At 40.9% G+C, this 27590-nt stretch overlaps 1 protein-coding gene across 6 annotated transcripts in view; it reads right to left on the bottom strand.

The window, feature by feature from the left end:
• Nucleotides 1–27590, bottom strand: part of LOC125766458 (unconventional myosin-IXb-like) — a 57236-nt gene that overhangs the window by 23243 nt on the left and 6403 nt on the right. For 4 of the 6 annotated variants that reach the window (XM_049432436.1, XM_049432437.1, XM_049432434.1 and 1 more), the window contains exons 1-3: nucleotides 12205–12702; nucleotides 3504–3614; nucleotides 3143–3264 (exon numbers count right to left, since the gene is read on the bottom strand). In XM_049432436.1, coding sequence (XP_049288393.1) covers nucleotides 3143–3264; nucleotides 3504–3614; nucleotides 12205–12594 — 623 coding nt within the window. In that variant the 5' untranslated portion in view covers nucleotides 12595–12702. Of the gene's footprint in view, nucleotides 1–3142; nucleotides 3265–3503; nucleotides 3615–12204; nucleotides 14819–20481; nucleotides 21494–27590 lie in introns of those variants that run through there. The other 2 variants (XM_049432435.1, XM_049432433.1) reach the window with 2 other exon arrangements.

Below are 27590 nucleotides of genomic sequence, written 5' to 3'. Positions count from 1 at the left end.
TTCATTCAAATTATAACTCAAATTAGAGAAGGAACTCCTCGCCAATCTCCAAGATTGAAATCTTGGGGTGTATGTGATAGCGACACTGATCTTTATCCGATAGAACCGTGTATCAAATCCTATCCGGAGTTTGTACCTAAAGCTGTATACTAAAGTCTAGGATAGCCAGAATCTGGTAAGGCCACAAGACCTCTCTTGAGATGGAAGTGCAACAGAAGAAGAAGAGTCTTAAGCATTTTACCTCCAATATTAATGACAACAAGAGGTAAAACGTGTGTTAAGGAAATACAAAATTATTTCTCTAAACAAATCAACACATGTTTGTAAAACAGATAACTAGAAAGGAAGTGAAATTAAAATATAAAACATTACCATCAAATCAATCTTATGTCAGAGCTGTAAGACTGACAAGATAACTCTTAGACACTTAAAATCATGTCACAATACCAGAATATGTTAAACACGAGTACCATTATTGACTATTAGTCAAAATGCTTCAAATCCTATTATTTGTCAGATCGTACAAAAAAAAACTTCACTCAAACCACTTTTATCCACTGTTTGTCAAACAAAAACATGTCCAAAACGATAGTAAAGGTATGTTTTCTATCACAACACCTGTCCCCATGTTTCGTGTTTTACGGTGTCAAATTAATCCACACAGCGAGGGGCAAAAAATGTGATATTTGTCAAGCGATCCCAGACAACTGCTACCGTTTTTGGCCGAGAGTACGCTAACACAGCAGAGAGCGGCTACCGAACACCCAGGCGGAAGATAATTTTAGCATCCCCAAAATTCCACTATGAGGCACGCATCGGCGTAGGTTTCCATCAGGGAAATCGTCATCGGTAACGAAACCTCGCGCGGGACTACCGTCGTCACACACTCGTGGGTAATATTTGGCCCATAGATCAGGACACCTCCTCCGCAATGAACGTAACCGTAGTGACGACATATCATCCTCCACCATCATAGGCGTCAGGCTGAGAGGGGAAAAGTAGAAAGATCCCACCAGATTGAAGCGAAGGCGTGAAATGCTACAGCGTCATTTTGTGAGTGAGGGAAGGCGAGCGGTGGACAAACTAATTAGCGAATGCCAAATGACTTCATCATAAGTGCCAAATTAGATAGAAGCGATTTGAATCTAATTTCCATGATACCGTAAAAAACACCATTCGTTCCTACTAGCTAGGGAGAGGAAGAAGGTCGAAAGCGATACAGTTGAGAGGTTGGAACTCATGTTTTGAATATGCGTCGGGCCGCGTCTCACCCATCTCCACAAGACAGCTTCAGCCGTTTGTTTGTGTCTTCGTTGACGAATGCATTACGCAGAGATACAAATAAAGTAAATAACATTGGATGCACACGACTTCACTCATGTTGCGCTATTTGTTGCATTTGAAGCTGAAGGACAAGTGACTGTAATTGCATTACTTTGATCGTAATATGACTGACGTTCATTTAACAATCAATCATTTACTTCACATAGATAGAAAAAAATGGTTTTTTTTTCTAAAGCTTCCATACAATAACCAATGTAAGTTACACTGGAGGAAATTGAATAAATAAATTATAAAACTTTGAAATATTCTTTATTACATGGTCGACATACTTAAACATTAGGAAGGAACCTATCAAATAAAAAAAAGACCGATAATCTAGACCGACAACGGGTGGTTGTGCCAATTAAAAGGTATTCCCAATTAAAAACAACATCCTATGTGCTATTTTAGGACGCAATAGAAACATTTCTCCCTTTAAAAAGAAAAAAATAGGTTAAAGTCGATTAATCACTTTCTCGATACGTTTTTTCCAGATCTTACTCTAATTTTGAGAACCCATTCATCAAACCTCTCAAATGCCGTTGAAAATAGGCGTGATCACTATGATCATGTTTGAAGTAGGCAAGATTGACCGCGCCTTAACCGATAGCATGATTTGTTGAGATTCGCTTAAATCGATCAACGGTGTTGAAGCGGTTGGTAGTAAACAAATTAGCGCCACTAAGACCAGGGTATGTACATGCCAATAGCATTTTCCCGGCACCGATCATCCTCGCTCTCGGTATGCTATTTTGGTGCTATTTTACTTTAGATAGGAATGTGAAGAAACAAACATTACGGCGCATTTGTGGGTAGTTGCGGTTTGGAGAGATCCCGGAACGGGTTGTGGAGATGATAAGAGTATAACCTCTCTTTTAAAACGGTAGATGAGTTAGTTGTGGTTTCCGGAATAGTTACATTAACGATGTACTTATTTATGGTGAGTGAAAATTAATGTATTTTAAGAATAGTTAAGAATGCTCTTCGTTGTGTGTTCATTCAGTATGTGACGTAGTGATCAGTTTTTTTAGTATATTCGATAAAGAATATAGTTCACAGGATGGAACGCATCAAGTATGATATATCTGGTTAGTCTTGTAATAAATAAGCAATTGCCGACAGAGAGCAATCATAAGTTATCTTAAAAAATACCTCCTATTAACTTTAAAAGCCAAAAAATACAGTATTCCGACTGTTCGTCATCACACTGTAAACTGAACGGAAGCAAACCGACCCCATTAGAGCTTTCGATTGGATAAAATCAATAGGAAAATCAACCGCACGACATACATCATTAACATCTCGCCGTTGATGTTTTCAATTTCAAACTATCCGGTGTGAGGAAAAGTCTAGTTTGATTGTATATACGACTGTTTTATGATCGCTTCTCGCACAATAAATGATGAAAGGTTGGGAAATCAATTTCCCTCTAATCATTGCCACCGTCAACACCGCCTGTGTGGTGATTATTCCCGCAGCAAATAAAACCGTCCCCGGGATCGGACTCTCGCGTTTCGATCGTAAACGAGTTTCTGTGACACAACGTGCATTTTGTGCGGTAAAAGTAAAAGTGAAATTCATTTCCTCCAACCCGTCCAACCCGGGTGCACACTTTTCCGGTACGGTTCCGCTGTGTTTTTTTTCTTCTCTCCTTTCCCATCATGGCTATACCGCCGCGTTGGTCACTTCGTTCCAAAGCATTTCTGCGTAATCATTAGTTCATCAAAAGCTGCAACTGATAAATTGCATCGGATGCAGCGTATCCGGACGCGGTACAAATACCGCTATATCTTTCCCATGCCCCTCAACACACACTTACCTATGAAAATCTTTCTCCGAGTGCATCGGCCACAGCAGCATAACGGAGACGGGTTTTTCGTGCGCGGAAAGCCGCCTCTCCTTGCACTCGCCGGCCACTTCCGCCAGCTCATAGTTGTTTCCCTGCAAATGAAAATGTTCAAGAACGATTGGATGGAAAAAGTTCGTTATTTTATTGTACGAAACGGCAAGTGTAAATTAAATTATGGTCAACAAAATGAAACAATTTTTAATGATTTTTTTTTCATTAAATTAAAATTAAATTTCTCTCAAAAATTATGTTTTTATAGTTAAACCACAAATAAAAGACAAAAAAAGGTTTTAAGATAACCTAACATTTGTATAAAATGATCGTTTCTTACCGTTAGGCCCAGACGTTCGACGATACAGGAAACGATCTCCTCGGCCGTAGTCTGCTTCGATGCTTCCACACTAAGCGCCTCATAGTGGAGCGACAGTGCACCGACGTATACCTGTTCCGTTCGTTCGAAAGGGAAGAGAGAAGAGAAAACCGTTTGAGTTAGGACTGGCGATGCTGCAGCTGTAGTTTGCAATAAAATATAGCAAAAATTGTAAAATAGAAGAAAAAAAACACTGCACAAGTGAAAGAAGTGTCAATGTACGCCCGGGTACGTACGGCATGAAGGAAATGCAGGAGGAAAATGTACCGCGGGGATGGAAAAGTTGTGACAGGGAAAATCTTCTTCTCGATGACCAAGCTTCAGATGTGTCCGATGTGCACGGCACAAGGGAAAGTATGGCCATTAAACGATGACGAAGGGTTTCGTATAAGGAAAAGCGGTACAAAACTAGACACACCACGCGTGTAAGCAATTTGCCAATCAGTGAAATTGTGTTTGCTGGAACTTAACTATAATTGTTGAAATGACGAATAGTTGTGGTAGAAGAAATAAATCTTTTTTTTCCCTTACTGTATATCCAGTGCAACTTAATCACAAATGAGCAATTAGGTAAGATTTTACGATTCCCTAATGAAAAATAGTAATGAACGTGAATTTTATGGTGTTTTATCGCTTTCGAACCGGCTTCTTTCTAAGGGGTCTCACAAAATCTTTTGCTTTATAGATAAAAACCTTCCGAAACGCAACATTCACTACCTAACTTCCCTTTACCAATGTGACTTCAAAATGTCATAATCGTTTCCTATAATCACATTTTCAGCATCGACTAATTATCTTCGTGCGACACACAAACACCCTGTAAGGCTAGAATTAGTCGTGCTATTTCCTCTCTCCTTTAGTAACAGTTGCACTAATCGCAGTACATTAATGCATTTTTGCAAACGCGTGACTTCCCGACCGCAACAAGAAGTTGCCTCAGACTGCCAGAGCAGAAAAAAAGGTGTAACAAAAATTAAGAAAAATCATACAAAAAATGGCTATCGATTTAAACCGGCTACGGAATCACCCGCTGGCAGTCGGATAGTTACCGACGTAACCGGCATAGAACACGAGACAGCGGGAAACAGCACACGGTTTTGTAATGCGGAGAAGGAAAAGATAAAAACATTCGCGTTACGCAGCTGCCGTCGTTGCGATACGCGCCGTAGGCCTTTGCAGCACGTTTGGCAAGACCGGAAGTAGAAAATGAAAGTGGATTTGCAAGTGCCATGAGACATAAAGATAGTGCACCGGGGCTTCTTTCTAATGTTTTGATCCATTGCAACTAGCACATTTTCCGGCTTATTTCTAAGCTATAAAAAGACAGACAGACGTAGAAACGAAAACTAATAAGGTGGACCCTAATCCATGTTTGCTTGCAGTCATTGTAAATTAGATATATTCCTTATAAAGTAACTCTAACTAGTTTAAGAAGAGAGAGTAAACTATCTAAATAATTAACAAAACTCGAAAAACATTACTAGAGATGGTAAATGAAACGTAAACAAGGGAAGAATAGAGTCCACAATTTATGCATTGACAGCTAACGAATACTCAAGTACTTAAGGAAATTACACGACATTTTTTTTCGTATTCATTACAATTATTTTGGTAAAAAGTTTATTTTTAGTTGTTAGAAAAATGCTTTGACATTCTCTAGCGCTTTAATAGACAAAATTGTTAAAAACCAAGAAATATCTCTAATCTGCTTGTTGGACATGGCTTGCTTACGAGAGATTAGCATGGTCTGGATCAACTTAATTGATAGACTTCTGCTTAGTCATATCCCAATTGAATACGAGTATGTTATCTTTGAAAAGATAACTATTAAGGTCTAAAGAAAAGTGTACAATAACGTGTTTCAGATCTCTTTTCAAATTTTACAAGTTGTTTTGTTTTAATCGCATCACATTCCTCGCATCCAAACATGATATTTGATAACGATTTTAAATATTTTCTTATAAAAACTTAATTGCAATCAAAATGTATTGCGTGCATGGGTCTTATCGTACTATTATCGTCCCAACTGAGCACTCCTCTTTACCATGGAGCTTTGCGAAAAACCTTGAATTCTGTACAGTTCTTCATTCCTCAAAAGAAACACCACAACATGGGACGGCCATAATGAAAATATGGCTAATTCCCTATTTCCCACCACACACGATTAAAGTTGCAAAATAAAAGAATGGGCACATTGCAATCAACAATCATTATAAACTGAACATCTACGCAAAACTTTATGATGTCACATTACACACTAACAATGCACGCGTCGATTAGTAATTGTGCTCCAGTGCGACGCTGGATTAGCTTGGTCGATGAATCATACAAAGATGAAATGGAACCCTGAGAGAACGAACAATAATTAAAGAATGACGAAATGGGTTCCATTTAGCAAAACCACTCCCAAACATGCACGCAACACATGGTTATAGGCGCTAATCGGATCGGAGCGTCATATCGACAAAGAACGTCACATTTTGCGAACTAAATTTTTGGTTAAACTGGCACGAAAAGAGACGATACAAACAACCTTAACCTGGGGACGAATCAAGGAAGAGTAACCGGTATTCTAATCACCCCGGCTCTGGGTGAGTGGCACCAAGAAGATTCGTTTTTTTTTGCTTAGTTCTAGATGACTAACTATTTTTTTTTTTTTTTTTTTTTTTTTTTTTTTTTCAAAAAACGAATCATCAGTAGAAGTCGCCCAGACCTTACGACCTTGTGCGATTGAGGCCATCTTTGTGGACATCTCTTCCCTATTTGGGTGTGCTTGGTTAATTAATTCACCAACAAAGCTTTCCGATCCGCAAAGACTTATGAGAAATCGAAACCACAAAACATTACAAAATCGGTGAAACATAAACATTTATTTTTATTACATGAAAAATAATATACAGAAAACACCAAGGTGTCTAGTCTAAGGTGTAATTTTTGTTAACAATGAGATTATAAATAAAAAGATACCCCCAAACGAGGGTCAGATGATTTACGTTCTTGTAATAAAAGATCTCTTTAATATACATGAATCAAATGTATTTTTATCTTAAAGGTAATAGTTTTTCACAAATCCCTACTTTCTCTAAATCAACTACAGCAACTTCGAATCCGCCTACCATTAGATCGAAGATAATGTCTTCGGTACCAGAGTCCAGACAAGAACTAGTTCCGAATATCAATATATGAGAACGATTCGGCAAGTGTAGTTGAAATTTGAACTACGATCTTAAGATTTCCCCGAATTTGATCGATCTAGTGTCTTTCCTGTACTGGAGAGTTGTCTCTAAAAACGTATCGTTTTTCAATGGTTGGCATTACGAAACAATTGACATTTTTTCGCAATAGTTTTTGAGTTTCTTTATTTGGTTTTGTACAAGAAAAAAAAACTATCTAGAATCATCGTTGAATTATCTTGAATCGTTAAAGGCATTGAGTATCTTCTTAACTCCTACTTTATGATGTTAAATGGCACTTGACAATGACAATGTGCCAAACAGACTATGTAGAATGGAAACTTGAATCGTTTAAGGTTTTGAGTGTCATCTTAACTCCTACTTTACGATGTTCAATGGAGCTTGTCAATGTAAATCATTAACCCAAACATTTTTTATTTGTCTTTCGATAATGCAATAGGCAACTAACTACGAACGCTATTCCCATTATTTCTAGCTAAGTGTCATGTATTGAGAATAACACCGAACAATCCAACCTTGTCGAACTCCAAACTGAGATGGGTGGTAGCACAGGTAGATAGAACATCAATGGTGAATGATATAGTTTAACATCTAAATTTCTTTTCCATTACTGGTAATGAATTAAATTTGTTACATTAACTTCAAGTATTTCTTTAAAAAAATATAAGCTTAAAACAACTTCGAATTCCAACTATGAATTCTCAGTCACAGTAATATGCAAAGTTTCACAACACATTAGACCGCCACCAACCGGACTGTCCCTTCCTCCTTCTGCGTCAAGTGTGCGTCCATTGTGAGCGAAGAATTTAATACACCATCAAACGCGTCCGGCTCAAGAACGCGCGCCGGCTCGCCACAAACAAACACACATAGCTACAAAAAAAAAACAAAATGCAAATTTATGCGTACATATATTTGTTTGATATAGTGCTCGAAAACTAGCACCGGCGCGCCAAACTTGATCGCATTGTGGCAGAGAGCGTGGTAGGGTGCGCGCACGCCTGGTGTGTCCGTGCGATCATACCCGTTGAAGACGGTTGCTTCTTCGTTGTTTTTTTTTCGTTCTTTCCTTCGTCTCCGGTGTCTGGTTCCCAACGACTAACCACGGCCGTTGGGTGAGGTTTGAATTTCGGTTGGGAATTTCATTCCCTTCCCTCCCTCACCCACATCTTGCCCACAGCTACCCATCCTGATCCTGCTGGTGTTGGTGGTTGGAGACGAAGATACGGTTCTCAGTTGCTGTTTCACACGATCTCTCTGGCTAGATTCCTATCCACCTACGCTGCCAGATTCTTGGTTGAAAACATGTTTGCCATTCCGCGTGTAAAAATACGTTTTTCGATACAAATTCCATATTAGTACCAATGATGGTTGATCATCATCATTATGGTCGTGTATTTTTGTTTGTATAAATTAGGACCTGCCCTTGTTCGAGCTGGAGCAACATTTGCAAGAGTTGCTGGTGATCACAAATTTCTATAACTTAACAATAATTACATGCCTCAGAAGCAATGCTGTCTGATTTGTAGAATATTGTCAGGATTTTTAAATTGTACGAGAAATAGGACTAAATGGTTTCATAAAATCAAGAATAGCCAGAGTTCTCCTGAGGTTCAAGTATCAAAAAAACTGATAAACGTCATAATAATTGGTCTATCTCAAATTCTTTTGTGTTGTGGAGGTCTAATAGAATCAATACCCTAAGACCCTTGTACTAGTGTGGTTCGATATGATCACCAGGTGAATCATGCGTGTCTACTTTATCAAACAGATCGATACACACGCTGTGATTTCGTAGTATTAAACCACTACCAAAAAGTGATTAGATTTAATTGTCCAACGGTCTAAGGTTTGTCATTTGACTAATTTAAATATTTTTTGTCAAACGACTGCCAACGGCTGTCGCTCTGTTGGGCAGTGCTGATGATTTTAATTTTATGCCATTATCCGCGATTGGCCCTCCCCACATGGTTTCCGCTGGTATCGCGACCAGACTTAAACTGTGTGAAGAATGAGAATTTTTCAATTTTTTCAATATTGTTTTGTTGTCGTATCGGAACGAAAATTGGGATGGGCAAGTGGCAATATTAAAGCTCGCCAAGGAATGTTAGCATTCTAACTCTTGCCTGCTTCCACCCGAACCGAGATCTTAGAAGCATCAAAACCTGAAGCCCCCATGTATGCGATGATTGAGTGACACAGTGGTAGCAGGTGTTTTGTCGTCCAAAAACGCAAAACTGGGCAGTTAGCCAAAGTGGAAGTTGAGATTTAGCGGGACGAATGTGACACCGAACATCTGACACGATCCGAGCAATGTCCGGTGCATCTGGTCGAAGATGTTAAACGCTACTGTTTTGGCATCATTGGTACTTGCGAACAGTACTTTTGGCTCAGATCAAATCGAACTACGTGAGTCGATAGTGAGATGAAATTAATATAGAAATTTAGTGCATAAAACCTAACATGCTTCTTTCAATTTTGAATCACATTGAGATCAAACAATTGAATTTTCATTTAATAAGTATATTAACTCAAAGTACTCTAAAAATGTACATAATTTCATGGCGAAGGTGAGATCTTGGACTGCAATTTCCGAAGAGATCTTGGCCTGCAATTTCTAGCATTCCTTGACTTGATTTACCTTTAGCAGGATCTACCAAGATAGTTCTGTGCAAAAGTGTAGAAAATCCGGATAGGATTTGATACTAGAGATGAGAATAACAACTCTTTTTAGTGAGTCAACTCAGTGTGAATGAGTCGTTATAAGGAGTCAGCTCGTTTAACGACTCATTTCTGAGTCATAAAAAAACCCGGCATAAATCTCCTAAGCCCTTAGCTTTTTTTTGAGTATTTTTGCAAAAAAAATTAAATTGATTTATTTTAATGCGAATTAGTTGATACAAGTTTCTTTTCATTCATATAATGTTTTAAATAAAAAAAGAATAAAAAAATATAAAATTTCGTTTCAACTCATTTTGGTTTCAACTCAATCGCACATTTTCGTTGCAACTCGACTCACCACGGCTACATGCTTACACTCATGAGTGAGCAAGTGAAAAAAGAGTCGCTAAAACTCCTCGTGGTGAGTGAATGAAATTCGTTCAATACAACGTTTGAACTCACTATTTCACATTTCTATTTGATACCCGATCCTGCCGTACAAAGATCTTGACGTCTACAAGTCTACAAGTCAATAAATGTACAAGTCTGGTAAATATCTAATATATTTCTTTAACCTTTCTTTAAAGTACGATCGTACACCATAAATGTTTTATCTCAAGTTCTTCCTCGTGAAGAAACAATTTTAGGTTAATAAACTGTAAAGATAAAATATATAAAGACAGCAGCACCGACTACAGATCTTGATGAATGCTGCAATCCTAATCATAATTACCGTTCAGCAACTTTGCCGAGATCACTACTAGCGCACGTAGCAAATGGACATAATGTTTCGACAAATGAAGAAACGCGTCAACATGTGCGTGAGCCGGCTGCCGCAGGATCGTTGAATGCTGACTAAGAAGCGGAAAATGATGGTTCACCTCAATGGCAGGACAGCACGGGGAATCGATTCCATTTGCTATTTTTTATGCATTCCTTCGGTCAGCAGCCGGTCCCCGTACCACTGCACCTTGGGGTTCGCTTTCACTAACCGGTTCCAATAATCAATCATTATTGACGCAACTGTCGAATAGATCAGCCTACATAAACAGTGCAAGAAACTGCTGCTGCAGAAGCTATCGTCGATGGTGTTTGCTCTGGTGCAGCAGTACATCGACTTTAACGGCATTCGTGCAGTTTTTTCTTTCTTCTCTCTGATCCCCAGCACGTATACTACCACTTGTGCGTGAGTGCAATGTTATCGTAACGCTCTCTTAATTGAACAAACTTGAAACACATCTACGCTTTTCCAACCGATGTTCAGGTCCCAGGGAAGCAGAAAAATTGTTGCAGAACTGTCGGTTCAGTGTAAAATGAACTACGCTGCTATGAATATAAAATACCCGATTGAGACACATTTTGAAGTACCGAACGAAGAAAGTGACTTTCGAAGATGTACGTCTTTACGTTCAAACATAGAAACCAGATCTTTCATCCAAACTCAAAAATTCATTCTTTTGTGGATGTGTAAAAAAACAATTAAAGGCATCGAAAGAAAGACCCCGAGAAGTAAACAAAACAGGCAGGTATTAGCTTCGTTCGCAAGATTGAGATAGAGAAATAGAAAAACAAAATTCCTTGAAAAACAACGCAAGCAAGATAAACAAATCCACGGTCTGGCAACGATCTGGAACATTGGTACAGCGACCATGGTTGATGTGCATAATGAGGACGCTGTTGTCTACTTCAAGCAAAATATGATTACAATAATGTTTCATTGATTCATCATACCTTTGTTTTAAGAATGATTTTCAAGAACATCCAGAAATATGGTTTCGTTCATGAAAATTTTGCAAACTTCTTCAATATTTAAAATGTATTCTTTTGTGGCACTATATTCTCTGGAGGTCTTTTGTGTTTCGTCTGCTATTTCTGGATTTCCTTAACCTTAAATATCCATAGCGAAATAGTCAATAGCCCTACGTACAGCGGATGCTGTCCAGAAGGGATTTGATACTCGGTTCTGTCTCGTGTAGAGATCGACGCCGCTATCACATATACCAACGGGTCTGCTCCAAATTGATAGGTTTAAAATATAATAAAAATAACACCTGGAAGGTAGTTTAATCGATCGACAGAATACCTTTAATATTGAAAAGCCAAAAAAGTATTCTTGACGACTAATGCTTACTACCTTCAAGAATTTTAAAGGAGTATAAACAATCCATTTCTCCATCATAACTAATTCCAATGAGTCGACCAATGTATATTCTATAACACATAAAAAGTTATCAAAAATCTATAAAATAAACTAAAAAATATAAAATCTTACAAATTCCCTTAAGTCGGCAATGATATTACCGTAGCAATGGGATAAAGCTTAACAAAACTATTTGTTTATCTATCAACACACATTGGCCGGAGTAAGAGGAAATATACGCAATTTGTAATATTGCATGACACGACCATTACACCAGTTCTGTTGCCATTGCAGTAGTGGAACCGATTCGTCGTATCGTGAAAACCGGAAATGATTAATCAGCGCCCTGTTCCATGCCTGAATCTACCCTTCTCTCGCACAGCTGTGATCGGGTGCCCTTCTAATCACTATCTTCATCATCAACTTCATCATCAACATGACTGTTACACACACGCACACGCACGCACACATTGCGACCTGCCACAACAAACTGCAGCCATTTGTTCGACACTGTGTCATATTGATTTTATTGCTATGATTCATAGCATTTACCTACGAATGCAATAATAATTCCTAACAGCAAATATCTCAGCATAAAACTAAATAGCAGCAACACATCAAGAATTGGCTTAATTTTCGCATCTTCTGTACTGCTGGTACCATTTACCTTGAGCATAACGCTCGTGTCCAGTGTGACGAAATCGTCATAATACAGTCGCGAACGTCGTGCCATCCGTCTCTTCTCCCTTCGATCGGCTTGTAACGCACGGTCATCCTCTTGCTGCTGGGTGGCAACGTTTTCCTTGCCTTGCGATCCATTGCTCCACTGCATCGATTCTGTCGATGCTTTCGAAGATATTGAAGCAGCAACAATATTTTGTCCTACATTCAACTCCATTTGCTTTCTTTTACTGCCCGTTTGGGGCGTTGATGTGGGCTGCATTTTGGAACACTTGCTTTGTTGGGAATCACTCGGCTTTAGCTTGGACTGAGTTGCATTACGATGGGCCAAAGCTTGACGATTGTGACTTTGGCGCATTAGCCCAACAAAATACATTACCAAAAGTTGACACTGACTGTCGATTGGTTTTCTCCTTTTTTTGGCAAATAACACTATATTATGGCACAACACAATAATAAACTATTCCTTTTTTCAAAATTAAATCTGTAACGGAAACACAAAATTTTTACCGCACTAAAATAAAGCCTTTTTTATTACATTAGAACACATCACAGAAAAAAAGCTGATTGCAACACTATACACGTCCCTCCCAGCTGTGGGGGTCCAAACACAACCATTTCAATGGGAAACTTGATTGCGCACGGGGATGGGGTTGATATTTTCCCATAATTTCGTACGCTCCCTTTTAAAGCATCTTCGTTTACCGGCTGCCGGTTCCGGTGGATCAATCTTCCGGCCATTTCCGGCCCACCGCAAACAGGAAATGCAAATTATTTACATCGAACTACTCTCTAACACTCTGGCACACGCACTCTGCGCATCGGTACGCAACGACATACACACACAGCAAAGCAACAAAATGCACAAGAAAACTAAACCATCATTGATTTTCCAAACCACTTTCCTGTCCCGACACACCCCCATTACACGCACACATCATGAGAATTACGTTGCTCAATGATATCGCCTAGTTTTACTTGGTTATACAAACACAATTCTTCAAGTTCTCACCGTTTGAATGCAGTCGGACAAAAGATGGGACAAAAAAACGTACTTTTCATCTTCTGCAAGCAATGCACTTTAGCACCGGAAATTTGTGTAAATTATTCGGGATCACTCTTCCCCATCGGCACCCATCACCCTGAACATATTGATTTAATTCGAACAGAAATATTCATTTTCCTGGAAAATACCGTTTTTTCCCTTATTCGAATATTTTACGCACATTGCTTTTCTTATCGATTTTGCTCACATTGGGTGGTGGACATTTTTGTACCAACACCAATTAGCCTTCGATTCCACCAACCTTCGTCAAGGCACTGTTTGTTGATAAAATACACTCACTAAATCGTTTCTTATCGTTGGGCACACCGGTGCAAAACTTCAATCACATGTCTATCGGGATTGGTGAGTTGTGGTACGGCAAAGCACACACTCCAGAACTTCTCACTTGGACTACTCACTCGGTACTAGTAATCGATTAAGCAGACAACGGTATCAACCCCCCCAACCCGGGGTACGATGACGATCGTCGACACTCGCGCTCAACGAAGAATCAACGGCTGGAAAATTAACCCGATCACGGTCAGATCGTGCCCCGTGAGCCGAACACGCTGGCAAGTGTGGCATCCACAATCCGCGAAAGGAAACACCTCATGCCGTGTTGGTGCGCTTAAGCAAATCGATTTTCAATCATAATTTTCATTGCCGAAGTAACGATGAGTGTGAGGTGCAGCACGTGCGGCCACGATCGTGTAGTACTGTGCGCAAGTGTTCACGCGTATGACGTAGACAAAGAGCAGCAGCACACAGCACCAAGTGTTTCCGACTCTTCAACGATGAACTTACGTGCGCTTCAGTGTGTGCTTCTTCGCCATAATCCAACATTGAGATGGAATTTGCTATTGTCAATGATTAGTAAGAGATCAGAGTCGACCTCACACCCGCCCTTTCGTGCCGGCGCACTATGTTTTGGATGCACGACTTTACCGTCACCGTCGTGATGGTGGCACGCGCACTTAAACCGGCCTAACTCTAGTAAGGGATTAAGCTCCCTAGAAGCTGCCGACTGCTCTCCGTACCCGGTTCGGATCGAATCGATAATGATACACCTTTTTCCAACAAAGTGCCACCACACACAGTGCCAACAAAAGAGTCACAGAGGCACTAACCGATATGTGAACCAAGCCAGGGTATGGAGTGTTTTGCGATAAACCATGCCAGTTGAGACACGCAAACTTTTGCGACTAATCGTCATACAGACACATACACTAACACCTATCGTTGGCCTGAATCATAAAACGACACAACCCGACATTGATCGCTTATCAATCAATCGCCGTACGTACATACACGGTTTTGGCGGTCTGTGAGTCCCGCTGATAAGGGTTAGCTGCGGAATCTTTTGCACACTGTACAGCTTATCAGGAGAAACGTTTGTAAAAGATATGGATTTTTACACCAAGCTCACAAGGTATCGGTCAACCATCAGGGGCACTCTGACCACAACAGGTACCGAACGTTTGCCTCCAGGATTTATTGAACAACAACACTGCAAATGCAAACGCAACAATGAGAACTGTGCACGATTAACTAGACACGCTGGTGCAATAGGCACATGCGACGATGCCTTGAGGATCTCGGCGATCTTACACTAGAGAATTTGTTTCTACGAGTGTTTTACACGCTGCTCCTCTCGTACACCCGGACGGTTTGGACTTCTTTTCTCCAAGGTTCTGTAAGTTGTGCATTCCTAGCAGCACATTATACTAGACCACACCACCTTGAATGACTTCAAATACACGACTCTTGAGGATTGGATCTACTTCTATGAAGTTTAAAAGAAGGCACTGCACTGTTGGAAGTAGCCCCGCTAGCACAGTACGACGATATTCGAGCAATGCATATGCTCAGATCAATGAATAGCAGCTATTGTAGTGGTTAGTGCAGTATGACTCATGCGCAAGTGGCAACACACTCATAGCACGTAATGCGCGTTCTTCGCCAGACTCTCAACGAACGTTGTGTAGAACGAATAACAGCCGAAGTTAGCATTCGTAAGCCGATTGTGGTGAAATATGCAAGAACTCTGCTAGTTATGCTACACTCATTCACGAAGCTTGGACATCTAGATCCAAAATTTTCAAGAGGTTCCTATTTGAAATCATTTCTCAATGGTTAAAAAAAATGCTTTATGAGTCACGGTTTGCCAGCTATTAGAGCCTTTCGAGTCTAATACGTATGCCTAAGAATGATCAATTATAGGCATTATAGAATTCATAAGGCGGTTGAAACTTTTGACATAGTAATTAAATTGAATAGAGTAAAAAAGTTTATCCAAAATTCTAAAAAAATATTTATTTGTAATCGAGAACCAATGTGTGGCTGACACTCTCATGATAAAAAATTATTGACTGTTCATGAAAAGTTTATTTAAATGATCGCTTCAAACGATGTGATGGATCGGACTCTCGTCAGCAGTTCGTAATATATGACCCCCTTCTGATCCCACCAGATGACTATCAGCGAGTGAATATTGGAAATGTAGATTAAACTTAGGATGAAGGAAAACCTTTTTTTTGAGTAGCGTTAGCAACACCTTGGACATCCACTGTTACCGTTAAATGTCTCACAGTACACAATTGTATGATTTTCAATCCTTTTAGAAGAAGGGAAACAAGGTGCTATGGAATATGATATTTCCCATGTACAAAATAGGAAAGCTGTCATGAGTGATCCTTCCAATTCGTTCTCTACTTTGATAAGGTTCTTCAACACAAACAATACAATAGCAATAAAAAATGCTTACAATGAAAATGATTCTTCCAGTGTGGTGTACCGTTGCGAAAGGAACCTAAACCTGATTGTTAGGCAAATGAAATGAAGCAGAACTGTCCAACAATATTCCACCACCGGCCAGGCACACAAGTGACATTCACTTCCGTAACACATGCAGACGGCCGCTAGGAACTCGTATCTCAACACTTCAACCGAGTGGTTTAAACACGTCACGTCAATCGCGGCTAGTGTATTTAGTGCGCGTGGGAAGAACCTTCCAACCGTAGCGTTATCCTGTCAGAATGCCATCTTCACCGAAAGACCCAACGAGCGGATCTACCGGTCCGGAATTGCACAACAACTTTCTCCCATCCTGGACAGGCAGGTGCACGAAAGTGTGAAAAGGAGAATGGGTTCTGCCTCGCTTAGCAGACGGTTAGCATTGGGCGGAGGCTTTCATTCGCCATTTCCGGTGAAACAAACATGACGTTGCACTCCCAAACCTGGCGGGACCCCATTGACGAATGTCATCCACTATATTTAGCTACATCTTTCGCTTGGCATTAAGCATTTATGCAGATATATCCTTCCTTTTTTTCTTGGTAACGATCGATTGGAACACATTTGTGACAGCTTGTGTGACCTTCACCGTAAGGATAGTGTCATCAAATGGAGGATTTATGGACAAGGAAACTATTGCCTTACGTCACGTCGGGAGGTCTTTAAGATATAAATAATAACTTCACTTAGTTAGCAAACCGCACAGACTCAAACAGATTAAATGTTAAAAGTGAATTAATACTACTTAGAACTTTGTGTTATCATTATCATCCTTATATTTCAACCTATCCAAAGTTAAGTAATCAAACACATAAAACTAGTGTTAAAAACATCACCATCCCGAAAAAGCATCAGCACGCGAATAGAAACCCATGTGTGACAGTGCCTTTAAGCACAAGCTCGGATCAATAAAAGTTGACGTAAACTTTTTCCTTTCGCAACGTTAATGTATAACTGTGCTCAACCGATTGCAGCCGGGAAGATCGTGAACAATTCGCAAGCAAACTAGTGAGCAAAGGAAAAAACGAACACTAGCCGGGAAAGGTCGCGGCATTGCCGAACACCTCAAATGCGTACCACGCGACGCCACTATCTTATCATACGTACGGATAGATTGGGGACAGCAATACGATTGTGGTCGAAAAACGGGGGTAGGTTTGGGAGGGGTGGTTTTAGTATCCTTCCATACGACAACCACACACGACTACAAGCCAATAAGTGAGTGCCTTTTTCAAGGCCAATCGGCGGCTTCAGCCACGGTCCGGTTGCGTTTGTCTCGGCGTATGTGTGCGCGCGATTTTATATACTTTATTTTATTTTTTACGATCTTGACCTTTAGCACAGTGTGTGTGTGTGTTTGCCAACGGTGCCGGGAAACGGTTCTCTTCTTCTGGCTGACCATTGTCGCAGCATTGATCTCCTTTTTGCGTTTTGCTTCGCGCTTCACCACCTTCCATTCTGATACTTGTGACTGTGATGAAGTTGACAGCGAGCGATCGTCTAACTCGGGGTAAGGCATTTTTAAGAAAGAACTCTATCGGAACCATTGCACACAGAGCTTTGAGGACGTTTCCTTCAGTGTAGCTTACTCATTTTTAGCTTCCATTGAATGTTTCCCGGGAGTGCCCTTTACCATAGGAAGGCTGAGAGCTGTTGGTGGTTCTCGATTGTCGTCGTGAAGATCTCGTGTCGATAAGCACAACCGTGCACGGGGGGCAGCAATGGTATTTAACAGTGCATTGATTTTAGAATTATTTGAACAATGCAAAACCATTCGGCTGGCTGCTTAGGAACCAGCAGCCTTTGTACACGTGTAGAACAAAGCATTGCTTAGTCGGCAATGCAACAATGTGCAAGGATTTGTCGTGGAAAATCATGTGATCTAATCATCACTCCGTGTTTTTTTTTTCAAAGCCGTTTGGAATTATTGTAACAACATGATCAGCAACGTATTGAATGGGGATTTATTTTTAGGTGCATGAATCTGATTATCTCATTGCAGTTCTTCAGTACTGGAGAGCGAACACACACACCTGTATACTGTATACAGAAGGGCATTCCAGAACATCAGATTCAAGGTTACCGGAGAAAGAGTTAATTCCGTTACCTTTCCAGTACTACAGGAAAAGCCCTTCTACAGACGAGAATTCTCGTTCTGGATTGAATTACCTGGAAGGAGTTCGAGATTCGTGTGCGTGTAAGCGCGCGCGCGCGCCAAAATACGACGAAGGTGTCGATATTTATAAATAAACTTACATTCAATAACGAATGTGCTAGGTGTGCGCTTAGATTATGCCATTTTATCTGCCCTTCCCCGCACTAAATCCCTCGTAAAAAAGCGCCCGAACTCATCCGCTTGAGCTTGAGTGGCTGAAGATAGGAAAGAAGGGCTCGATCATTTACGGGTTTGAATATCTAGACACAAGAACATGCATCCAAACACCGTGCAAGAAGGGTGTGGCGGATAAGTTCGAGCTTCTGCTATTATGGATAATTGATTTACGAAAGTGTGGTGAAATTTTACCACACGAAACGTGGTGAGAAGGGCTGCGCTGAGGTGAGCAGTTGTTACCATTATAATCCTTTTGCTCCCCCCCCTTTAGCCATTACAAGATCCACACTTTTACATCACCCTAAATGTAGCAAAAGCAGATACCTACACGTACGGTTGAAGCGTTCCGGTTTATTATTGGTACTTGTTTATTCATCCGCTTCTGTCTGCTTCTTTCCATTTGCTGCCGCCGTTGCCCTATACCCAGTGCCTTGTCGATGTCCATTCGCAAATTAGGTGATTGGAAGGAAAAACAAACAAATGTCTAAACGGTACGGTACAACAACCGCTGTGAGACCACAGTACTCTCAGGCGAAGACAAGAAAAAAAAACATCATTTTTTAACGACGCCCCGGGTATTATGATGAAGCTGCAAAGGCAAATACTAGTCCGAGTAATTTGGAGCAACGAGGAGCGTATACTTAACGATCGCTTGTGCCGGGACCGGATGTTGTTTAAGGGGACCGCGCGATTTAGTAATGCTTGTTTATTGTACATCCTTGGATGATTTCCACACGTGGAAGTTATCAGGAGACAAATTGCGCCAGTTGTTTACTATCTTGCAAAATCCGTACTATTATTTACCTGATAGAGGGTTGGAATAAATAACTAACTTCCACTGTGCGATCAGTGAATAAATTACACCTGGTGGTGAATAAACACTATAGATTGTAGGACTTTTCAAATCACCAGTCAGTAACCAACTCTCACAAACGCTGCCGTAATGACATTGCATTCTTTGCACCAAATTTCAAATCCAGATAGATTTCCAGAGTTTTTATCAAGTACTCCACAAATTGAAGTTGCGAGATCAGCACACTAATGCAATATGCTCAGTGAGGACTAGAGATGAGAATACTCTCACTCTTTTCAGAGAATTGAACCAGAATGAAAGAGTGGTTATAAGGATTTGAAACTGTTACTCACTCTTTTGAGAGTCATAAAAATATTACTCTAAACTAATCATTTAAATACTTCTTGGCGATTTTACTCACTCACTCTCACTCTGCCGACTAATGACTCACTCTTTTGCGTTTCAACTCACTTCATTTGAGTGAGTATACACCGCAAGGTGAGTGAGTCATTAGTCGGCAGAGCGAATAAGTGAGTGAGAATTCTGAGTTGAAACTCATAAATTCCTTTGCACGATTAAACTCACTCACTCTTACTCAGTGTGCACATCTCTAGTGGGGACTATACGGTAGTGTGTTCCCGATAGTGGCGTCAATCTTTCAGCAAAATCCGATCAGTAGTATATCCTATCCGGATCGTTCTTATTAACGCAAGGAAGTGCTTAAGGTTCATAAAAGAAGTACAGCCTTATTGCATCACAAATAAGGCAACGACACCAGAAGATATTGAAATTGCAGCACATCAGCTTATTTTAAAGGAATTGTCAGCCTTTTTGTGACAGTCCAATTGGGTATTGTCCAATAGTTCAGTAGTCTTTACACGAATTTTTCTAATGAAAAATCATGAAATGAAAGGACACTACTGTTGATCCTTGTAGTGCGCAGGAAGGACCAACGTGATAAGAATAAGGTTAGTAAGCCAGAACTGGCCGGCATGGCACCATTGGAGATGGTTTAGCCAAGAAGAAGAATAAGTGCCAAATAAGAATTTCAATTTCATGTATCTTAAACTGTTCAAGCGCAAAACACAAACTACAGATGGTTTAAAGAAAGACATACACTCTGGCCGTTGAATATCTTTGGGGAATTATTGGATCACGAACTACCTTTGATCTGGTAGTAACATTCCATACAAACTGGAAAACCCGTTTTCAGGTTTTGTGTTTTAGATAAAAACTTAAAGTACGATAGACCTCAGTGATAAAGATTAAAGAAATCCCAACCGTAGCCATGGATACGCACCTGCAGAATGTAGCGGGAACAGTCCGCGAGTGTGTCCTGCGACATGTCCGCTCTTATCGTCGTCGGTGCTCGTGGTGATGATTTGGAAGTAGTTGTTGATGTGGTCGGCGTAGGTGATAGTGGTACCGGCGTTGCTGATGGTTGCCGTACGTAGCGACCAATAATGGGGTGGCCCACGTCCTCGACGGTGGGTACACCCGCTGCTGGTGTCACCGGTAGTGGGCTGCTGTACCACTGTGCGTCGTGTGCTACTAGTGCTGGCTGTCCAACTGCAACTGCTACAGTAGACACCGCTCATTCTGCTCCCTTTGCCGCACCTGCCGCCATTCGGCAGCCACGCACGCACGCACAACACATAAACACACCGCTGCTCAGTGCTCACCGTGTGCCATTTCTAACGAGCGATCGGTACACAACCAAATCGGCGCACTACCACGTACCCACCTACCGCACCTTCTATTTCCTTTGCTTTTTTTAATACTTTTAGTTTCCCAAACACACGCCGTCACCGTTTGGAAGGTGAAAAGGATGTGTTTCCTTAATTATTTTTCTTATTTTTTTGTTTAGCACACCCACAAACAACACTAGGCGTGTGTACAACGATTCACAAAATGCAACACCTTAGATTCACTTTTTTTTTAACAATTCTTAACTTTACTCTTCCCCGCACAATGAGATTCTTCTCCTGCTAATCCTACTCAGGATGGTTGAGATTCTTCGTTCCCTAGCAAGTGCCACACTGAGATAAACTGACACACACACACGCGCGGCACAGCATCTAGATTCTCACGCTCACGCTTGGCTCTGCTCATTCACATAGCTTTCTCGTTCGATAGTGACGTGCTCACATCTCACTCACCGTGATAACAATGATGATCTTGCCCGCCGTTGTAGTTAGGGCGAATGGTACGGATCCACTTTCCATCATACGCACATGCACACACTCACACTCGAGTTGGATACACACACGCGCGCACACACACACTCGTTCATTAACTAAACGATTCGTTTCCTGATAAAAAAAAACAATATAAAGCAATTATTATTATAACAAATAAAACGATAAGTAAATATGAAACTAAAGAGCGAGAGACTACACAAAAACAGTTCAGCACTAAATGTATATCGGGTAGGTGGGGAAAAAGCATCTGATTAGCCACTATTGGCCATCTTTCGTTCGAATCGTCCCAACATCCAAAAGCATCCACCGTGACAATAACACAACAAACGCGCCTTTCTATCGTTTCACTCGGTACGCAGTCGTACAAATGCTTACACACCTAAACAACGGCACTGTTTAATGGTCGTAGGTCGGTAGAATAAAGTAGAGAAAATATAAGAAAAGTGTGTGGGATTTTCTTTTTTTCTTCCTCCAGTACAGTCAAGTATTTTGTATTTTTAAAAGGAGTTTTTCATCTCACTACCGGAGTGCCACAGACAGAGGATGAAACGCGTACGTACGGATATGTTGGATGTGAGTCTGAATCTGGTGGTTGCCCTCTCATTCCTTATCATTCCGTCCCGTTGCGGTATTTCTTTGAAACACTGGAAGCGTTGCCATTTTTCACACTATGCAAAACCTTGTCTTGTGTTTTTGCTGGACTTCTTTTCAATCCAGAGACACACACAGAGCGAACTCCACTGATGATGACCCCTGGTACGAATGCATAAAATGACGGGATCACAATCACGCAAACCACACACACACAGAGAACCGCATAAATCCATCTGGAAAGACGGAAGCAGTCGCGAGATAAGGCTGGTTGGTGTTGCTGTTGTTGCACACTTGTCTTCATTTCCAGGCGCCGTCCGGTTATCGCCAGTGTCTCTCAATTCTCAGTTTTTTTTTTTGCTTAGCATTTGCCTGGACCGATCGGCGATTAAAAATGCTGTACGATGCTATAATTATTATTCACAGCAATTTGTAACTTGCGGGTTTTTAACAACGTGTCCGATGCTTGGGCAGTTAGAAGCAGCCGTAGAAAATTATACTGATAAGAAGTGGCGACGAGACAACAACACTGTTCCATGGAAGAAGGTTTCGCGGTCTGGAAAGAGAGAAGAAGACAATAAAAAAGAGGATCATTTAGTGCGACTGGTTTACATCTTTTTTAAATGTCTTAAAGAAAATAATAAAAATACTTATTTCAAAACTACTTTATACACCTTGTGTACATTGCGTTTATTAAGGGATGCCCCTTTTAGACATGCTCTCGCTTTATGGAGTTCGATTGATGGAGGTGTTGCGAAAAACAAAACCCCCCAAGAAAGCCCACAATAATGACCGAAACATGGCCAGTTGCTCCCAAAACACCTAACGCGTCGGGCGTTAGCGTTAGCTGCCCATCCCACTACCACACTTCACCCTCAGCCTTCATCATCAACTTTTTGGCGGAAACAGTGACTCATGGATTATAGTGCTTCGCGCGATCTACCCGCTCCATTTCACAGTTAGATGCTTGCTGGAAAAAAGCTGCTGCAACAGCCACGCCGCCGCACAGATGGTGGCGCAGATTAATACCACCAGCGGCCAACGCAACAGCTGGGCATCTGGGCACTCTGATTCACGGTTTCCGAATGTCCGAAGCTACCTGGACGGATGAGATGATGAGTTCACACGGCATACGGTGAGGATGGATATTCCGTTCTAGCTTAGTTGATCCTCAAATCTCAGTGTCTCCTGTTCCAAACGGTGATCTTCCCTCGCTGAGCGAAACAAACACCACTTTCTTTGCTTTCTTCCTGAATCCCTACCGATTCCTCAGTCACCGGCAACTCCAAAGCATAATGTACTTTAGTGGTGGCCTACTTCTTCCGTGCTTACAGCAGTAAACACAACTCAACTGCCCCGAAGTAGTTCCACAAACGTGCGATCCTCCCCATAATAGAAGGCAAAAAGAAAAAAACTCAATTCGAATCCGCAAACTAATCATCAAATATTGTAAAAAGCAACCAAAACAACCCATCCACTAATTACTGGCCCATTTCCTGACTCGCGATACAGCCACGATGATTGCTTGCTCTGGATGATGCGATTATTTCTACGTGTTTAGTCATCAAATGGCTAGAGCTGTAGCTACATACATATATTGGAAGGTGATCTTCCTCTGTGATTTGTTGAAGATGTTCTTGTCTTAAAAAAGAACGAATTCTCTAAACGAATACTCTAAACGAACTCTCTAATGAATAACCCACAACAGCAGATTAAGAATTAAGATGAACAAAGCAGTTAATTTATACCATGATATACTGTTTGAGACCCTTTAAACACTAATACGACAGATATTAATTACATTCAACACAAGGATGGGCATAGATGAAGCAATATATTTCTCGACATCAAGGGATGAATTACTGTTAATTAAATTCAGTTTTAATCATCCATCCTCAAACCAAGGGCGATTTGCTTCAAACTCTCTTATGAATTAGAAGTAAAGTTTTTTCAAGTTGAAATGATTCTTCAACCGTTTCACGGTCTTGGACTGCCGCAGAAGTCCTCTAAATCCCGAGAGCCGTCGTTTGCCAATCCATTAAACACGGCTTTTCTGACCGAGATACATTACTGAAGCTCAGTTTGGAGCTCATCTCCGCTGTGCATGTGGACAACCTAAGAACCTAAGGACCTTACCGGCTGGGTTGGTCGGTATCAGTCGAATGACATGATCAAAACTCCGGGGTCTGCTGAGTCTAATTCGCTGTACGATAATGAGTTCATCGTACAACTCAAGGAGCTCTTCTTCATAGCAGGTTGATAGCTTAAACTCATTATGCCTTTATCAGTCCATTTAGACCCAAACCTATGTTTTATGGCTTAGTCATAATTGGATAGTCAAGTCTTGAGTGATATGGGCTAATCAGGAATTTATTGTAAAACAAACAAATTGTTCAGCCTTGCTTATTGTTTTTCTTCAATTTTGGGGTCTATTAAGAACAGTCGCACAGAATTCTAATGCACAAAAGAAAGTTTGATAACATTCGCTCAAAAATTCCGCGAATTCAGATAATATTGCATATCGATTATCTATTTGCACAAAAACACCAGATGATATGACGAAGCTACAACGAAAAGCAGAAGAATAGCACAGATTAGGAAATATCGTCAAAGTATATTACAATCTCGTATTACAAGTTCAGCTCAGTTCTCGACTTCCGCGTGTATTAATTCTTTTAACACTAGAACTACCGGACCAGTCATTTTGACTGGAACGCTTCATTTTTATTACATTATTTTTTGGGATTAAACAATTCTAAGGTGGTTGAAACATGAATTTTACATACGTATTCTATAGGAAGATCCCCAATAAACAATTAAATATACTGCAACTCTTCGAAATTGTTTAAAAATGAAACAAGAACGAAAAACGCTTAAAACGCTTGGTAGTTCTAGTGTTAAAAAATTCAATTTCACTATAGGCAATTTATGACTCAGACATAGATTCAGAACAATTTTCGTAGAATCCATCGAAACACTTCCAATTTCCAAAGCAAACCTCCATCGGATCCACTGTTGTCTTACAATGCTAAAAAGGGATTAGTAACAGCGGGATGATGCGTACGACGCCCAACACATCACCAAACGTTTTCGGACAGGCACGTGACTAACCAATGACATACAAACTCCCGCCCGATGGCGTGCTGAGGAACGCAAAGAATTCAGTGTCAAAACGCACATGATGCTCTGTGCTGTGCTTTTCGATGGCAAATATGCTGTTACTGAGGCAACTCATAGACCAGCCCCAAACCAGCCGCTCATTAAGCCATGTCGGCATGTCTTAAACCGGAATGTGGAGGAATGGCGAATGTTTTCGACGAACCACATTAGCAAGCCGATATTTTATTTTTAAAACAATATCCCAACGCCATCCCGGCGTCTGATTGTATTCGGCTTTGTGGCCAAGGGTTGAACAGCATATTTTTAGTACTTAATTTACGCGCCTTTTGAGACGCGTTTTAATGTCTACCAGCTGCTTTCGGGACGGTACGTTACTACGGCACAACGATGACCGCCGAATTGGAGAGTGAATGTTTGAGGAGAATTTTTGTTTTGTTTTATTTTTAAACCAATTTGCAACCGAACTACAGCACACAGCAGAGCTAGCTTAGCTTAAAGATTTCTGATACGAGAATATGAGGTTGAACATAAATTTCTTGCATAATATTTGAATAAATTTGAACGCAATGAATCCAATCCATATAAACTACAAGGAAAACTCAAAACGTTCCGCCACGAAATTTTCTCTCCCCTCGACATTTGGACATAGCTGATCGTCGACCTCGATCGGCAATGGGTTTGAACTTTATCCTGGCAAGCAATCCGCATCGGAAACACTCAAATGCACCGGTGAATCGCTAGTGGTCCAATTAAAAAGGGAATAAAAAAAATTAAAAAACGACCTAAATTTAAGGAAAATATTCCAACCAACCTCATCCTTTATAGCGATACAATTTGGAAGAGGAAAAAAACGGCAACCTTTAACTATCAATATATAAAGAAATGCCGCGTAACGATCGCAATATTGCTTCCATTTCGACTAGGGAAGACACCAACAAAGAAAACATAATCCAACAGACGCATACACACACGCACACATGTGATTCGATTAGGCGTTAATTGAACAATTCGTTACAATTTGTTTATATTGTCCTCTTCACACTCGTAAAGCAAGAGAAGAGGGAGGAAAAGAAACACCAACCACGACTTAATTTTGAGGGATCCCCACTCCCTCTATCCGACCCCAAGCGAAAGTCCAGATCTACCGGCAAAACTAAGGAAGCATAGGGGAGGGGGAGAGGGGAAGGGAGGGCGAAAACTGGCGCCATATACCATGAGGGGGCAATGGAATTCGTTCGGGGAAGGTTTACTCATCGTTCGTGCGTTACGATTTCATATAAATCATTTTTTTTTATTTTACCAACATCATCCCCCTTTTGCATCCAAATAAAAAAAAAGACGAACGAAGCGGAAATATGCGACGATAAGTGAGAAAGAAATTTCCTCCCCCTCAGCCTCCTCCTACGTCCTACTCCCCCCTACCCAGGAGGGTATTGCGCGTATGGGTGTGTGGCCAAACTCCATTAAGAGTACCGTTTTCCGGCCACAGGTGCCACACTCCCCCCCCTCCCTCCTTCCTCCCTTCTTCACCCTCCTTCCTCCGTTCTCTCTCATTCACTCGCACTCGTTCGCACTCTTTTCTTGAGCGTTTTGGGGCAGCTATTTTGATTTGATTTTATTTCTTTTCAACATTATTTTGGTAATTCGGTTAATCAATACAGGAAATTCATACCAAACAATCCAATTGGAGCGCGCAGAAACCAGAGAGAGAGAGAAAGAGAAAGAGAGAGCAAGAAGGGAAAGATAAAATTAAACTTTACCGGCTAATTTTAAATCATCCGCAGAAGCATTCCGTTTCGGCAAAATAGCAATAGCAACAGTAACCCATCCCTGTTAGATGATGCACGAAGAGATGTTCTGCAAAGCGCCAGCTATTAATAAAAAAAACGGAAAACAAGACGCTATGCCATGGTGGCTAAGTAAGCAACAGCTACAGGAGGAAAGTTTGTTAGACAGTGTGTGGCAATAATAGTTAGATAGTACTAATAAAATAAAGTGTATATGTAGGGAAAATGGGCCGCTCGGTACCTATGGACCTGGTTCTCCTCCCGCCCACACGAACACGATGACCTCATTCGTATCCAAAATCAGTTTCTCGTCTGCCATTTCTTTGACGGCCAGAATTGCCACCACCGACCGGTCGAAACTACGGTGTTAGGAGCTTCCATTTCGCGGTTCAGTTGCGGTATGTTTCACTTCCGAATTGGTATAGTTCCTCCCCCATTCCATGTTTATTCCCCACCTGTATGTTGTTATCATACATTGCATTGAGATCGGTCAGTTGGCTTTACATCGTATGCAACCGGTACATGTGCGCCGTGTTTTCTTTTTGCTTTATGCTACACCGAAAAAGAAAGTACCTTAAGACACACAGAAGCAAAGAAAAAACAAAGTATAATTTTCACTAGGAATATAGGTTCCAGCTTTTTGTCTGCTACTACACCATAATGGTCTCTCATCTACTCGTTACAGTGTTGTTTCCATTTGCAAAACGATA

Source organism: Anopheles funestus, chromosome 2RL (genome assembly GCF_943734845.2).
Source record: "Anopheles funestus chromosome 2RL, idAnoFuneDA-416_04, whole genome shotgun sequence".
NCBI classification, from domain to species: Eukaryota; Metazoa; Arthropoda; class Insecta; order Diptera; family Culicidae; genus Anopheles; species Anopheles funestus.
The sequence above is the reverse complement of the archived record's forward strand: the minus strand, read 5'-3'. Positions and strand labels throughout refer to the sequence as shown.